This window comes from Fistularia commersonii, chromosome 10, assembly GCF_037954325.1.
Source record: "Fistularia commersonii isolate RoL2024-O1a breed Wild chromosome 10, RoL_Fcom_v1.0, whole genome shotgun sequence".
Lineage (NCBI taxonomy): Eukaryota > Metazoa > Chordata > Actinopteri > Syngnathiformes > Fistulariidae > Fistularia > Fistularia commersonii.
Window position 1 is genome coordinate 11,293,534 of NC_141293.1, and position 16,993 is coordinate 11,310,526.

A 16,993-nucleotide genomic window follows, 5' to 3' on the forward strand; every position below is an offset into this window, starting at 1 on the left:
AGCTGATAGCAGGCAAGAGGCTGTTGCCAGTTCTTCTGCCCCCTAGTGACCACATATGGTTATTGCTGGTTGAAAAGCAGTTTATTAGAATCCGAAATCTTGATGTTTTGCATTCATGTATCGCTAGTTATGAAGCCGCGTCAGAAAGCTGTGACACCATAAATAGCTTTATTGTTGTTAAACTTTAAGGTGTCTCAACAGAGCATAAGCGAATCTTAATGTATGCAGACACCGCTTTCATGTTCTGACTTTTGACTAACTCTGGTGACCTCTGGTTGTTCTGCTACCTGCTCCGCTGGTGACGCCCCCTGATGGGCCGAGGCCGAGGCCGGGGCACTGCGGGGCCAGGGTGAGGATGCTGGGTTATAATGGATGACGTGCGTCGACGTTTTAAATGCTGCGCGACCGATCGTTTCAGTGCCTTTTTCTTCAACCGGGTGCTCAGTTCTTTTTTTCCATGTTTGCATCTGAATGTCTATGTGAAATAGCACATGTGGGTGAATGGAGAGACGGCGGTGTCTCACAGCCCAGCTGTTTATGCGCAACATACAAGATGTCCTATTTTTGCTGTAATAAATTTACTTTTATACGAAACGCATTGCCTTTTGATTGATTCTCTGCGATGCATTCTATGTCCTTAGGGTCTTCAGTCATTCAAATCTATACCAACTCGCCCACATTCTGGTTCGCAGGGGTGCCAGGGGTGCATTCAGCTACCAAACTCTTCTTCTGTGCAACCATCTTCTGATTTGGATCCCCCTCTCTTTGTAACTTTTTGAAAAAGCTAATAGATCCGAGCTGGGATACCCCCTATCCCTGCTGTCATTGGGCGACGGGGGCCAGTCACACCATCACATATTGAGACATGCAGCCATTCACCCTCTCATTCACAAATTTGGAGGAAAATATTCTGGGAGGAAACCAGGGAACCTTAAGGTAACCAACAGACTCAGGGGAGAACGTGCAAACTCAAAAACTAAACACTACGCCACCTTGGGGGCTTTAAGCACCAAGAAAATACTACGGGCGTGTCAACATTACAGTTTTGCTCATTAAGGTCAACAACGAAACAGTGAAATGTATAAACGCATAAATAACATGGACCTCTCGCCCGATATATACATATCAGAACAGATCAGTAATCCCAATAAATAATGACCAATTGTAGCTGAATCGGTGTGGAAGAAGATTCAGGTCTGTGAATGTCATAAAGTGTCGATAGTATGATGTAGGCCAAGATCAGGACTTCTATTACTATTACCACTACCAATAATAATAATAATAATAATAATTATTATTATTATTATTATCGCTTCTGCCTCACAGCACGAAGGATCCTGGTTTGATTCCGACAAGGAGACCTTTCTGTGTGGATTTTGCATGTTGTCCGTGTGGGTTTCCTCCGGGTTCTCCGGTTACCTCCCACAGTCAAAAAACATGCAGATTAATTGGAAACAATTGGGAAAATCGCCCAAAATGAATGAGTGAATGGTTGTTTGTTTATATATGTGGCCCCGCAATTGTCTGGCGACCAGTCCAGGGTGTATCCCGCCTCTCGCCCAGTGACAGCTGGGATAGCCTCCAGCATCCCCTGCTACCCTGAGTGCAGGATAAGTGGCAGAAGATGGACGGATAATCCAGATGTCAGGTTGATGATTTGTTGGTTTTTGGACCAAATTGTTGATTTTTTTACTTTCCACAGGTGTTAAACAGGTGTTTTTTTTTTCAGATGTTTGCAGCAACTTTTTGTTAGACGCGATTCAAACCATATCCTAAGACTTGAATGCAGCTCAAAAAGAAGCTGACTTGATATGATATTGATCTGAAACAACATCAATCTAATATTGATTTGCTGACACATAAACGAGACATGGACTCCAAAAAAAAAAAAAACAACCATCAGTCAGGGTTTTATTTCAAACCGTGACTCAAGAGGAGCATCTGAAAAGAAAATGATGGGAAGGCTACCGACTTGTTATGAAGGCACACCTTTGAGAAAGTGATGTCCAACGCCTTCAGGAGGCGCCCGAAGGTACCGCACTTAAAAGCAAAGCGCATCAGAGATGCACAGCAGGCTCATAACCAAAATCACTCACTCGGCCCAAAGACCCATGACGTATTGAACTCTTCAAGCACTTGAATGCCGTTGCTGGATGTGATTTTTCAAAGTTTAAAATCCTCTAAAAGCAATTTTTCTCAATTTTGCAGCGCAGGCCCTGGAAGCTCCCCGGAGAGTTTAACAAATCGAGCAGCGCAGACGAGCGTCTCTCCAGTGTGGGTTGGATAAAAACCACTCGTTGTGGAACACACTCCAAACCCACTCGCTCTCAAAAGTTTCCAACCTGGATTTTTCTTCATGTCTTTTTCTGAAAACTGACTTGATTTCATTTGGACAGACAATGTTTCTGAACAAAGTACCTTTTTATGAAAACGCGGAAAAATAAAAGTTGATATGATTCATTCCCATTTCTCAAATATTATCAAGAATATTCTCCCCTATACCAAATGTAAAAATGTAGAAATAAATCCTTGAGTCCTATTTTTTTTGCTTGATTTTCTTTTCTTTTCTTTTCTTTTTGACGATTGTATTTATGTGGCGTCAAATCACAACGCAGTTGTTTGACGACACTCACCATGTAGAGCAGGTCTGCTCTACATTCCCCTCATGAGCAAACACTTGGAGACAGCAGCAATGAGCCCCCGCAAAAAAAATAAAAATTAAATAATCAATAACAAAAGCAATAATGTTCAACAGACAATCGTCACATTTACATCACACATTAAAATCTTAAGGTCAAATGCAGGGCCTTAAAAATCATTACAAGGTTCAGTGTAAGGTGTAACACTGATTCCAGTGACTTAAGACAAAATACCAGGAGTGCTGCATTACCACTGCACTTATTTCATGTATTTACACGTATATTAACCCTGTGTTACCCCTGTATTTTCCCCCTCAACCCTGCATTACTTATATTTACTGTTACCAAAGTTTTTGCCCACTGTTTCCTCCTGATTCACCCATTATCCCAGTAACTACCCCATCCAACCTATGTATTTACACTTATGTTTAAGCTGTGTTACCCCTTTAGTTACCCCACTTTACCGCGGTACTTACTCCAATATTTGCTCCACAACTACACAGGGCATCAATAAAGAGCCAGTCTCAAATGACTACTAGTAGAGAAAAATTATATTAAATAATCTTAAAAAAACATGAGCATTTTAATATACAAGCGACATATTATACACTCCTCGAGTACATTATATGATGTGCAATAAAAAGTACTTTAAAAATGTACTTTTAAAATCCCAATTGTCCAAACAGCAGTCGCTTTTCACACAACATACTTAAAAAACGAAACCCGCGACTGAAGCATCGTTCCGGGTGAGTCAAGTTGTCGTTAATAAGGCCGGCTGGAAGCTATGCATCCCTGGCTGATTAAGTCAGTGCCAACCAACAGAGTGAACTTGGGTAATGTCAAAAAATGTATATAATTATTTTGTGTTGTGCAATATTGGCTCATGCAGTTATGCAAGGGACATCAACATATATTGTACGTAATGGGGGCGCACGGAGCAGTGTCTCCCTGAGCCGGTCCCAATGCAGAGGGTTGCATCAGGAAGGGCATCGGGTGTACATCTTTTGCCAAAACCAAACATGCGAATCAACCATAATAACCAGATCATACCGGATCGGTTGAGAACCGGGTTAACAAAATCCGCCATCGGTACCGATGACCTACAGGGTACCATTTGAAATTGGGCTACTGTGGGTCGAAGAAGAAGAAGAGGATGGACGTAGTGAGAGAGGAGGATACAGAGAATAGAGTTAGACGGAGAAAGTTGATTCGCTGTGGCGACCCCTGAAGAGAAAAGCCCAAAGAAAAAGAAAGATCAACATATATTGCACATATAAAGAATGTTTTGAATTGTTGTTGCTGAAAAAATGTGAGCACCTCTACTTTAGCAGATACTGAACCCTGGTTGGAGCCCACACAGATTTGTACACCTGCATTCGCCCCTGTTCTACCCCGATGCCTTGGAGCACTGGACGGTCCCCCCACCGCATGCCTCACACTCCAGGGCTGCCGTCTGATAAGCCTTCCATACCACCGGATCCTGGAGGCACACGGTGCCGCCGCCTCTCGCCTCCTCCGCCTTGTCGCGGTTTATATCCCCCACGCACACCCAGCCGCCACCCGACCCCGTCGGCCGAGGGCTGACCGCCCATTTGGAGTGGTCCCTGGTGCTGCGAAAGGAGAAGGTCTTCCCCGGTGAGAGGAACTTGACGTTCAGGACCTTGAGGTGCTGCGAGCAGTCGGAGGGGAGGACGCCCCTGGTGCGAGACCAGAACTGGACCAGGAGGTCTGACTGCAGGGACGGGCCCACCCAGGAGTGGTAGAGGTCTAACAGCGGAGAGGGAGGAGGAGTGAGAAAATGGGGGGGGGGGGTCAAGCATTTCTTTCCTACGTCCTGTTAAAACAAACATCGTATGATGGAGGACAGAGGGTGAGCAAATAGCTTCCCCGGTGCCCCCTGTCGGCTGGATTTAAATAATCGTATTCAAACGGCGCCTTTCGGATTAAAATGCTCTTGATGACGCTTCGCCGGAGCGTGAAGATGAATTGAAATGAGAACATTAAGATATTTTAAAAAAGAAACGCAACAGAAACTGCTGAATACACTTTAACGGCAGACGATCGGTTAAAAAGTGGGTCGAAACGGTCAGGCTATGTTTGGAAACTGGGCGGAAAAATGTCAAGCAGGATGTTTCTGACGTCTGGAACAATACATCTTCTGCTTTCTGCTTCTGCAAAATGAGAGGTTTGTTGTTTTGTCGATAGCCCAAAACGATGTCGGTACTTACACAAAGAATTTAGCATCGAGCAATAAATTACAACGATACTCTGAGAAGTTGCTTTCAATACATTTGAAATGCATTTGATATTTTAAGATCAAATTCAAATCTGTTTTGAGGCATCTATTGGAAATACCGCCATTGTGAGAGAAAAATAAATTGAGCTCTCATGCATTCTGATGCAGATAGAAAGTACGGCCACTTGATATAAAGTACGATGTGGGAGTTTTCTGCCAAATGCATTTATCACAAAAGATCTCGACCGCTCCTCCGCTCCTACCGGCATTGAAGGAGGCTCCTTTGGCGAAGTTGATGAAGCGCGTGCCGTCCTTGGAGGTCAGGCTCACGCTGCGGTTAGAAACGGGTCTGGCGGACAGGAATCCATGACCGGACTGGTGTTGTCTCTTGCAGACGGCAGCCAGCGCAGGCAGCAGTGAGGCCAAGGACTGCGGGACGTGGCAGTCATACACCGAGGGCTGATTGATCTGCAGCTGCTCTCCTGCCGCGGCAAACGGACGGGATTGAGCGGGAATGGCAACCCGTCGCTCCACCGAGCCCGACGCTGCCCGACCGACACCGGGGCGTCACCCTCAACTTCCTGTGCTTCTGAGATGAATTCTCTCCTGCTCCTGTTTGTATGACGTAAAAGCTCTCTAGAAAAAAACCTTAGGTGGTGATTTTTCCTGAAAAGTTCATCACCATCCAATAATCTGCCAGAATCAATCACGGTGTTTTCAAAAGAGAAGAAATTGTACAATAAAGGTTTATTGGCTAAACTGCACAATAAAAATTATATCCAAAACATCAACTTTTTTCTACAATAAATTAATGGGATCACCTTCAAATTCATCAGAAATTAATATTATTTACAATAATATGAGAAGTAAACTCGGCGTAAAAGCTCTCTAGAAAAAAAAACTTAGCTGGTGATTTTTCCTCAAAAGTTCATCACCATCCAATAATCTGCCAGAATCAATCACGGTGTTTTCAAAAGAGAAGAAATTGTACAATAAAGGTTTATTGGCTAAACTGCACAATAAAAATTATATCCAAAACATCAACTTTTTTCTTCAATAAATTAATGGGATCACCTTCAAATTCATCAGAAATTAATATTATTTACAATAATATGAGAAGTTAACTCGGAAATACCAAATTATAAACAAGGGATTTAGACAAAGGGCTTCTTAATGTTATTAAAATATTCAAATATTTCAGAGCGTTTCAGGGAGATGCTGTAAGAAATTCGAGTAGGTCCTTGCACCGATCCCAGGTCAGAAGCTGCATTCTGACACAATCCCGGCAATGGAAGCGGAAATATTCTCGTCTGAATTTGCGACTATATTCATTTAATCCCAGGCCGATCCTTGCTGGCACATGATTCCGACCGCAGCGTGGAGGCCAGCGTCACTATGGTTACACCCCGCGGCCTAATTACATTATGACCGGGTACCTCCACGGCGACCGTGCCAAATGGCGGGTCTGCCAGGGAACCGAAGCTCGACGACACGCCGCCGACACCTGCTTCCTGCCGCCGTGCCGGTAACTGACCGGATTATTAACTCCCGGCTCGGCAATAAGTCTGTAATAAGCCGCAATGGCTCCGGGGAGACTTAAAACCTTCACTGATTGCTGTGTTCTGGATCGGGGAGGATATTTTAAGGCCCCAAAATGACAGGAATGTAGTGTTTCGAGGGAATTTTTTTTAGATTTCTGTCATTTTAACAGTTGGTCTATGGTGTTTCATGTGAGATAAATCCTATTTCCACCAACCCAGCTCTACACGGCACTGAGTTGAGTTACTCGACACTTTCAGACCAACAATTCGGTCCCGCCCGACTGATGCATGCAGATGTTGAACATCTAGGTCTGTGATTTCGCCCAACTCACCTACGGTCTGGAAGGTGGCAAGCGGGAAAGTGATGCAGATGAGGCTCTGGCCGTTGTTCAGGCCGTTGGCTGGGTACTGAAACTCCCCCGTTTGTTGCGCCAAGGGGAATTTGGGTATGCTGTGGACCAGCCAGAACCCCTGAGTCTGATCCAGGATCACAACACCTGCAGGAGGGGGGAGCGCAAGAACGTCACCAGAAACTATTGGTCTTCACTGCTCCTTTAGATTTTGGCTTTCGCAATTCATCTCAGCCTCCATGTTAGAAATGTTTTCTGAAAAAATGTAAAAAAAACTTGGATCCTATCTTGAAATGCCAAATTAAATTTTAATGGCTGATTTTTCAACTTAACCCTTTGCTGAATTCACGTAAAACCTACAGGACTGTAGGTAATTATTGTGTTGGAATTCTGTCTGGTCAAATGGCGAAGGTTTCCAAGTGTCCTCAAAAACCTGGAAAGCAGTTACCGGTAATCTATTTTCCAGGCTCATGAACTGAAAAAAAATTACAGATGAAGATTGTCATTGTTACCTAAATACTCTCCGTTTTTTGATATTGAAGAAGGGGATAATATTTGCATTTTAAGGGTCTAGTTTACAGGACTGTCTCAGAAAATTAGAATATTGTGATTAAGTTCTTTATCTTCTGAAATGCAATTAAAAAAAACAAAAAATACTTTTTCATGATATTCAAATATTTTTAGACAGGATTTTTGAGTTTTCTTAAGATGTAAGCCATAATCAGCAATATTAAAATAATAAAAGGCTTGCAATATTTCAGTTGATTTGTAATGAATCCAGAATGTGTGACATTTTTGTTTTTGTAATTGCAAGTTAGCAAGATGACCAAGGTAATAATATCACAACAATATCACAACAATAGCGCTTTCAACTTGCAAAATACATATTTTATTGCCTGTTTATATATTGTATGTTTATTTTATTTCCTATCTGTATATTTTATATACATTGTCTATTTTGTAGTTTTATATTTGTATTGTCCAGGACTACAGAGGGAAATTAGCTATGAGCTACAATCTCTACATCTCTGCCTCTGTGCTTAAAGTAATTGTACACTGTCCTAATAAACTTCTAAACAAACAAACAAACATTACAGAAGATAAAGAATTTTATCACAATATTCTAATTTTCTGAGACAGTCCTGTATTTATCAGAAAATTTCTGATGACAATCATAACATTTTCAGTTGCTTTTTTTTTCCTCAAACAACATCACCGATGTGACTGTTTTTAAAAAACTTGAATGTAGTATGAACGTTTCAAAGGTCAGGATAGCAGCCGGTGTCCCGGCCTCCTACCTGGAGCCACATCTAGACGACCCAGCCATTCACACGTGAATGAAATACTCCTACAAGCAGGAGTTGCTTTCAGATTTCTTGCGGACGAGCAATGTTCTCTGAACACAGAGGCTCCAATGCCCTGAAGCTTACCTTTTGTGTGCCCCGCTTCCCAGTTCCTGTCGCCTGGCCATCCTTCAGCGGGCGCCGCCCCCCCAGGCTTCTGGTCATTGTAAAGAATGTACGCCACCTCAGTCCCCTGCAGAAACGACAACAATGCGTTGTTCTTCTCGTTCCCGCGGATGAATTCTTGACCTTCAATTCAGAGTAGAGTGATGTATGATATGCTGCACCGACCGATCCGTTGCTCCGAGGCAGCCGTCTGAGCATGATTAAGCACATTACAGATACCGCAGTCCCGTATCTGGCAAATAGCAACTTGAGAAGCCTCAGAGTCACACACGGCCAAACTGGACGTGCCGTAGAAGCGGTCCGACATCCAGACATTCAACTTGAGAAGTGAAAGTTTGGGACTTTAAATAAGGGCGGGTGAGCTGGTGGCATTTGTTTTTAAAAATGGCGCACCCCTCCGAGTGTGCTGGGAGGCTGAAACTCTGCACTTGAGCGCACAAAACTTGAATGCACCAGGGGTGTCAGCGAAAGTGGCATGTTGGGTCCAAAAATAACATCCGGACCTCACTTCTCTGAAAAAATCATGTGGTTCTCAAACACGTCACACAATGGAAAATATCTCTCAGTAGGTTGTGTAAATGCATGTGTCGATCCATAATGACTCCGAAAAAACAAAGCGGAAGGCGGCAAAAATAACTCCCTTCTACCACAGTGAATCTTTGGGGGGAAATGCAAACAAGTAAAATACACAAGAAGGTCAATGTTAGGATTTAAGTCAAGAGAGAATAGCAAGGATTGCAATAGTAACGCAAAACTATTTTTATCCTTACTAGTTCTTGTTATTTCGAGACGCTGTTGAACTCTTGAGTTGAGAGTAAGACAACGCATGACAATTGTTTGCACGTTCTCACAGACCTTCGCTCGGGAGTACAGCTGTCCCACCGTCCTGCCCAAAGCCCCCGCCGTGTCGTTCAAGGCCCCCTTCCCCTCGACCCATGCGTTGCTCCCTTTCTCGAGCAGCAAATACATCAAACCCTGTGCGGCAAACTTGCTGCTGTCATCTTTCGGGAGCTTGTACATGTAGAACCTAACCACAGAGAGTAAAAATAAAAAAATTAAACAGCAGCTTTGAATTAAATAAAAAAAAAAAAAAAACAGCATTCAAGGTTAAATAATATCGACGCAGGTGGCAGAAAAGTGATTTTCTTATTATAATACCAACAGTGTAATGCAGTGTTTCCCAACCACTGTGTCGCGGCACATTAGTGTGCCGAGAGAGATCATCAGGTGCGCCGTGGAAAAATGCCCACTTTCACCTGATTGGTCCGAAAATTATTTATCCAACGCAAATAATGTGTCTTCCTATGTCTATGTGGGCAGCGTGCCCATTCGACGGCAGCGGGTTGTGAATTAACCTGTGCATCTGTGTATCAGAGTGATGAGTGACACTTTGCGTGATACATTTTTAAACTAAAAAGTACTTGTATCTGCGTAAACAAACAGGCAGCATTGTTGAAAACTACCAAGACGAGTGAGAAAGCAGTGAAAGCTTACCACAAAGTTGTTGAACTCATCTCTAAATCCAAACAGCCACACACCGTAGCAAAACATTAATACTACCTGCTGGCAAAATCATTGTAGAGGAAATGCTCGGCTCTGGCGTTGACAAAGAAATTGCCCGATTTCTCTCAAATAATACCATTTCCAGACACATTGATGACATGTCTTCAGACATCGTGAAAAGTGTTCTGGAAAAGTTGCACATCAGTGGGAAATTTGCATTGCATCTTGATGAATCTACAGATATTAGATACATTACATTTCACACTAAGTAAATTGAGATTACGGTTTCATTCTAATTCGTTAAAAAAATGTTTTTGACATATTTATTTGGTGGTGTGCCGTGTGATTTTTTTTGTATGAAAAATATGTGCCGGGGCTCAAAAAAGGTTGGGAAACACTGGTGTAATACATTAAAATGAATTACCAGTCCACAGCATCCCCTCTGTCATTGTAGCAACTGATGGGTGAAGCAGCGCCCCCTTGTGATAATAACAGGACCAGCAGGGAAATAAACAGGAGCATCTGAGAATCAAACAAACTTCAGTTCAACAAATATATATATACGGAAACTTTGGGTAGGTTTTTGTGTTTTATTTTTGTTTCATTTTTAGAAGCGGGATCTTGCATTCGTTTCCAGAAAAAAACTAAATTACAAGGCGTGGACGCATTATTTCTCAATCACTTTCATTCCCTTTTCCCGAGCTGTACTTCACAAAAAAAAACAAAAGTTTTAGCAGTTGGGTGAAAGTCAGCGGGGTTAAAAAAGCTCACCTTCGCTCTGATCGGTTGCTTCTCCTCCTCGCGTCCCCAGGTGAACATGCAGACAACTTCAAACATCAGAAAACTTCAGATTTCCGTGTTTTTACCGGCGGATCGAGCTTCCTCTTCTCCTCCACTGTATCGGCAGATGATCTTGCTTTGTCGCTCAGTCCCGCCATCTAGCGGAAAATGTCTGGAAAAAATACCAACTTTCGCTCCCCAGACGAGGACTGGCCACAAAAAGATCCATCAGGACACATTCATTTGACCAAAAAAATGAAATATTGCCTGCTTTTGTCACTCCAAATATGTGGATTATTCTCAATTCCTGGATCTCATGATTATTGTGAGCAATGATAAATTCAAAGTATCAACCTGGATTATCTCATCACGGTAAATGTGTTATTTGTGCGTAGGCTTACGTTTCGAGAACCTCCGAGGGAACATACACGGAGGAAAAATAAGTATATCGCGCATTGTATGGGGAAAAGATAAAAATTAGGTGTTACATGATCTCATCAAGAGAACAGGAGTGTTTGGGATTTCGTTCTCATGATCTTGCCAAACAAAGGAATGATGAATTGTTTCTGCTGTGGACACTGATCACCTGCTCTTGCAGGGATGACGTCTGACATTGTTATTATTACAAACATTTATTTTTCCCCCGGTACATTGGTCCCATTTTAATTTCTGATTTGAAGTGTCAACACAAATCATATAAATTGCCATTTGGATCAATAAGAGGGTCTTTTTTTTCTATTTTTTTACGATTCAACCCACAAATGAGGAATATCTTATTTCTTTCTGTCGAACTGTCGTCATGTGCCACGATTCTGCTTTGTTTGAGGAAGTGGACCATGGTCCACTTTCTAAGCTCCCTCGTAACGGACAAACCAGGACTTCCTCTTCGAGCAGAGTGGTTTATAAACAAACAGGGCAGAGGTGGAGGATTACTGGAGGCCATGTCTGGCAGCTGACCCTTGAGTTTTTTCCACAGCTGCTAAAGAAACCGATGCAAGAATGTCGTCTCATGAGTAATCTCCAATTAGACACATCTCCATGTGTTAAATACTTTATATTCTCAATAACAACAAATTCATATAAGTACTGTATACGTAGTGAGGTGACTCTCAGGATCAAACTAAAAATATAATCATAATAATATCTGTTTTTGCTCATTAGATCGTCCTGCAATAACATCTGGAAGCCTCCCATGTCCTGCTGGCGTGTGTCTCATGACAATACGGACCAAGTGAGGTGTCAGAATGAAGTTTTTTCCCCAAATCTGAGTCACGCTTCCTTGTTCATGCATTTCCAAACCCGAGCATACCATAAACAGAGAAATGTATTAATTTCATCAGTCAATTTTTTTTATGCAAAATGGTGAAAACATTTATTGGCATAGAAAGAGAAAGGAACAAGAAAATGTTCTCCTCCGATGGGGTGCGAATAAGAGGATGGTTTTACTTTTTGTTTCATATTCAAGTCAGTCGACTGTTAATCAAATGCTGAAAAATATAGTGTTAACATCAATCTTTTTAGACTTTATGACAAGTAAGATCAGCGCTCCTGGCCGTTCGGTTTCACTGTTGCTCACAAGCCGAGTGACAGATTGAATGAAGAGCGTGTGTGTGAACAAGCGTCTCCTGTTTGTCTTCAGGCTGACATGAAGTGCGGCGACGGTCAAGGCTTCAGGAACTCAATGTGAACTTTCGCATGCTCCGCTCTGCTAAACAAACACATCTGTCTTTGCCTGGTTTGTTCCCCAAGTGGGACGTCAGGAGCACTTCGTGTGATTTATTTAGTTTATCAGATGGGATGATGTCGTGGGAACGGGGCCCGTCAAAGAAATCATGTTGCTGATGATGACCATGATGTAGAAGGTGCAACTTTCACAGGTGCCTGTGAAATTTAGGGCTCGAATTCTTGGAAATACAATGTACTGCATGTGTATAGTCAAAATAAAAAAGAAAATGATTGGACATGATGCAATGCTCTTTAGGACGTGTTAAACAGTCCCCCCCCCCCATATAAGTTGAAAAGTGAAAGACTGAAACAAGAGGCTATTGTCCCTCTTTTGTTTATTTTGTGGGTAATTATTCATATACAGCACCAGCCCTGGTGTCCATGTACAAATAAGGGCAACCCACAGTGGTCGGTGGTCTTCCTCCTTCATTTTAAGGATCCGCAACAAACACCTCGAGCACTCGACACATTCAGTCAGAGAAAATTGAAAAAGATGGCGACGGAGATTAGACAGCACGTCAAGTGACAAGGTGAGAGAATTTGATAAAGCGCAATTGAAACTTCGCAACGTCTCCAGGATCGCTTTGAAGGCAAGCATCAACATTTTGAGAAATCGGCCTGCGGTAAGATGAGAAGATAGAGGTTCTTCTCTTTTCAGGAGTCAAACGCTGACTCTAATGAGAGGATTCACTGTGAAAAACAGCAGCTGAAAGGGATTCTGACCAGAATAAATGGATTAAAAAAGGGGGCAGCATGAATGGCATTGTGACGCGGATTCTCACAAATTCTTGCTTAGTCACATCCAAATCTAACGCGACACGTGTTAAAGATGCATCTTTGCGGAATGGACTTTGGCAGGGCTCCATCAAGAAGCCCTGCCAAAGTGCCCGGGCAGACAGGCTCATTTCCTAAAATCACGTTGAAATCCTCTGAAGATCAACGCTAAAACACTGACGAAAGAGGCCGATCGGAGATTTTAACCGGGTCTCAGGTTAACAGCAGGCAGGGTAGCTCAGTCCTCTGTTCGTCCATCCGACCCCCCTGGACCCTCAGGAGGAGGGAGAAGAAGTCCTCGTCGTCCATGGGACCCGGGGCTCTGCTTCGCTGGTCCTCCAGTCTGCCTTGGGCCTGTGGGTGAAGGGAAGTTGATGTGTGACCAAAGGAGTTCCCCTATCTCATTGCTTCGCTTTTTTTTTTTTTTTTTGAAAATGTGACCTTTCCGTTTTGAGGACGTGTCAATTAGGCAGCTCACCTGTGTCGTGAGAATCATATTGTACAGCTCTTCTTTGGGAACAGGAACAGGAGCCGGCAACGGCTTCTCAGGCCTTCTCACAAAGGACAGCTGCTTGATGCTGCCTCTGAAACTCCTGCTTTTGGATTTTGGCGGCGACCTTTGCAGCAGTGCCCTCTGGTCATCCAGCCGGCGAGCCTGAGCCGTGGCGACCAGCTCAAATAATTCCTCCCTCTGCAGGGAAGTCATGGACGAGAAGGTGACTGCGGAGAGATGAGAAACGAGCGTCGACGTCAGACGGGGCGGTTGCGATAAACAGACGCACATATCTTGCACTACAGTTGAGTCAGTATAGCCAGACAGAAAATGATTGAGTGCCAATAAATATGACAAAACTCCAATAAAAATGATCTATGGTTTCACTGTGATGTATCCTTGCTAAAATGCGGCCATGGGAAACTTTATTATAAAGTATTATTTCAAATGTCACGTAAAGTTTTGTCGAAAGTAGTTTCATCCCGTCTGGGTTTGCAAGCCTATGTGTCTTTCAGGCGTTAATACTTTTTTGATATTTATCGGGGATGAACTGGAATATTATCCTTTACCTACCGTCTATCGTTTATGACTGATAAGAGCATGACTGGAGATTAGCCCAGTTAACCAACACACTGCTGGTTTGTGTCCTGTTCATGAACACCTCTCGTGATTCTTTATTTAGATAACAGATCATGATAGAAGAACAAATGTATGTTATCCCACTATCCCAATCTATGGTGTCCCTTGGATCCGGTGGTGTGTGCGTTCATTTCTATCAAAAGGCTGCTCCGCAAAAAAAAACATATCGATGGATTCTGGAATTGATGGAGCAAGAAGTCCAGATGGTAACATCCAAAATTCTGTATTTGGGAATTATTGTTAGACACAGATCATTTCTCAGGTTGTATCTCTCTGAAATTATGTTATGGTATTCTTGTACAGGTGGTTACTTCTCTGTGGAAAGCCTGATAATTGCACCACCGCCGTCTGCATTCGTATTTCATCACACCGAAGACCGAAGCCAACTGTTTGTGTCTAACTTGGTTGGTTTCAGGTAAATGAAATTGGAACGTGGGCTTGGAGCCCAAATGAATTTCACAGCCAGTCGATTCTGGCACCTCCCATCGCACCTCACCTCTGTTCGCCGGCTTGCTGGTGTTGGGCTCGGAGTGGCACCTCCTCCGCACCCCGCTCTGCAGCCGGAAGGAGCAGCGCTGGTCATTGAGCCGCCGCCCCTCTTGGAGGTTGCACAGCAGCTCGTACAGGGACTCTGGGAAGTCGGGGGTTAACCGATGAGCCTGGGGAGAAGGCGAGGGCAGGTGGCAGAAGAAAAACAAGGCTGTGAGTTCTGCTGGCACGGCGGCGGAATTCACTCCCACATATTTCGTCGTGCTCTGTGACAACACGTTGAGCTTTTTTTCCACCATGTTCGTCTGCTCACTGAAAACACAACTCGCCAGCTGAGTCATCGAAAATCACTTTGCCCACAAACCTTTTTTGTGTCCTCCGACGTTCCTTCGAGTTGTGGCTCAAGTGAATCCGTCTCTTTTTGCGGGTCTTTTGTATCCGCCGTCTGACCGGTTTCCTCCCCGCGTTCACAAACCTGCGTCGACTCACAGGCCGGCTCTCCGGTCTCACCCCTGCTCTGTCCATCATCGCCGTTCACACCCATCTGTTTTTCCTTCACATCTGCCGCTCCCACTTCTGTGCCTGTCCTTTCTAAAGTCCCCTCCATCGCTGGGTCTTCTTTGCAGCCGTACTCCCCGGTGTGTTCTCCCGCGTCCTCGAGAGCCGACTCCCCGCTCAGCCTACTCACGGTGACAGACGAGACACTCCCCACAGCACCCTCAATCATGTCTGCTTTTTCTGCGATGACGGGAGACCCCGCTGGGCCTCCCTCTGCCATTTCCACCGCGTTGCTGTCCATTAATCTTGCTGTCGGACCAAACAAGGGGAAGACGACACACAAACAAGGGTCTCGTGGTCAAAGATCTCGGGGTCAAACAATCCGAGGTCCAGCCACTGCGGAGGAAAATATCCCCATGAGAAGACAGAAAAAACCTGCACTTGAAATAAACATACAGGCTTCTGTAAGGAAGCAGTGTTTTTGTACTATGAGGAACCAGCTTGGCAGGTTTTAGCATGTTTTCTACAGATGTTCTAAGCGCAGATCACACTGTGAGTCAAAAAATTCCTGCCCTTGTGATTGCAAGAAGATTGGCCGTCAACACAATGGTAGGAAATGTCGAAATCTTGCGACAATATACTGCTTCAGTCATGACAGACCAACGGTGTCCCTTCTTATTTCAGTAAAAGTAGAGTTGTGCTGTATCAGCCTTACCTTGGCGTTGCGAAATCGTCTCTTTCAAAGCATCACCTCCTGAAGTAGCCGAAGACCGAGTACATCTTCAGCTTCCCGCTTTCAGTACCTGGTTTGAGATCAAGAATTTCGTGGGGGGGAGTCCGACGTGACAATTCTCTCGCCAACTGTCTGCCTCGCTGTCTTTTTCTTTCTCTCTTCCTGTTCCTCTTGACGCACAGCCTACCCCTATTTATGTGACCCACATGTAACAAGTCACGTTGTCATCAAGCGCTGGGCGAAAGCAGGAGGGACCCCGGTGTTAATGTGGTCAGCGTCTGAGCCATCCCAAGCAAATGCCTTTGGGATGGGAGAGGAGCGGCACGCCGCTGGAAGGGTGGGCGAAGGCAGCTGCTGCTTATTTGATTATGTCAAACGTGTTGAAACAAGCGAGTCGCTCAGACTCTGCTGTGGTTTTGGCACATTTCCTGTTGACTTGCTCGCTAAAAGGAGAAGTATACAAAAGAGAAAAGCTTTCTGTGGGGTGAAAGATCTCATCTTTTTAGCTATGATGCCATGACACAAATAGACAAAGTACACACACAAACGCACTAATTTTGTCTCTCTAAGAGACAGAGCTAGTTTAAGTACAGTGGCACAAAATTCTATTTCACTTTCATCCAAGCCACAAAAATACAAAGCCTCTGACAAGCATTTGAATAGAGAAATACAACTGTCTTGTCAGGCAGTCTTATTCAATTGCATAATTTCCTTTTTTTTCATAATTTATAAAAAAAAAAAACCATTTCATTTTCCCAAACTACTCACATTTTACTACTACTTCAACTTATCATGATAATAATAATAATAATACTGATAACTAAAATAACAATGGCCAAGAAGCTGAAATTGAAAGAAAGTGAAATGATGTGACTTTATGATATGATATGATAAATCATATTGTACACTGATAATTCTGATCAGAGAAGGTGTGTCAGCTTTCTTGTGTTTATATTCAAAATATCTCCAAATATGAGGGCCCCATTCAGCAAAACTACGGCTGACGAGGATCCAACACTTGCTGGGTGAAATTGGAGCGATCCATTCATAACATGAGGACCTCCCAGATACACGTTTCAAATACATTAGAATGAAACAACAGCACAAAGGTTAATAAAGTCTGA

The 16,993-nt window shown here is 43.6% G+C and overlaps 2 protein-coding genes across 2 annotated transcripts; both read right to left on the reverse strand.

The window, feature by feature from the left end:
* Nucleotides 1–1,287: 1,287 nt before the first annotated feature.
* Nucleotides 1,288–10,644, reverse strand: dnase2 (deoxyribonuclease II, lysosomal). The gene is made up of 7 exons (XM_086153759.1): nt 10,510–10,644; nt 10,163–10,260; nt 9,091–9,262; nt 8,197–8,302; nt 6,749–6,913; nt 5,139–5,357; nt 1,288–4,406 (listed from the first exon to the last, which is right to left on the reverse strand). The coding sequence occupies exons 1-7, from the start codon at nt 10,573–10,575 to the stop codon at nt 4,027–4,029; spliced, it is 1,206 nt and encodes a 401-aa protein (XP_086009885.1). The 5' UTR covers nt 10,576–10,644; the 3' UTR covers nt 1,288–4,026.
* Nucleotides 10,645–12,561: 1,917 nt separating this feature from the next.
* Nucleotides 12,562–16,038, reverse strand: gpsm3 (G protein signaling modulator 3). The gene is made up of 5 exons (XM_086153718.1): nt 15,852–16,038; nt 15,003–15,532; nt 14,646–14,808; nt 13,496–13,737; nt 12,562–13,371 (listed from the first exon to the last, which is right to left on the reverse strand). The coding sequence occupies exons 2-5, from the start codon at nt 15,435–15,437 to the stop codon at nt 13,231–13,233; spliced, it is 981 nt and encodes a 326-aa protein (XP_086009844.1). The 5' UTR covers nt 15,438–15,532; nt 15,852–16,038; the 3' UTR covers nt 12,562–13,230.
* Nucleotides 16,039–16,993: the final 955 nt, after the last annotated feature.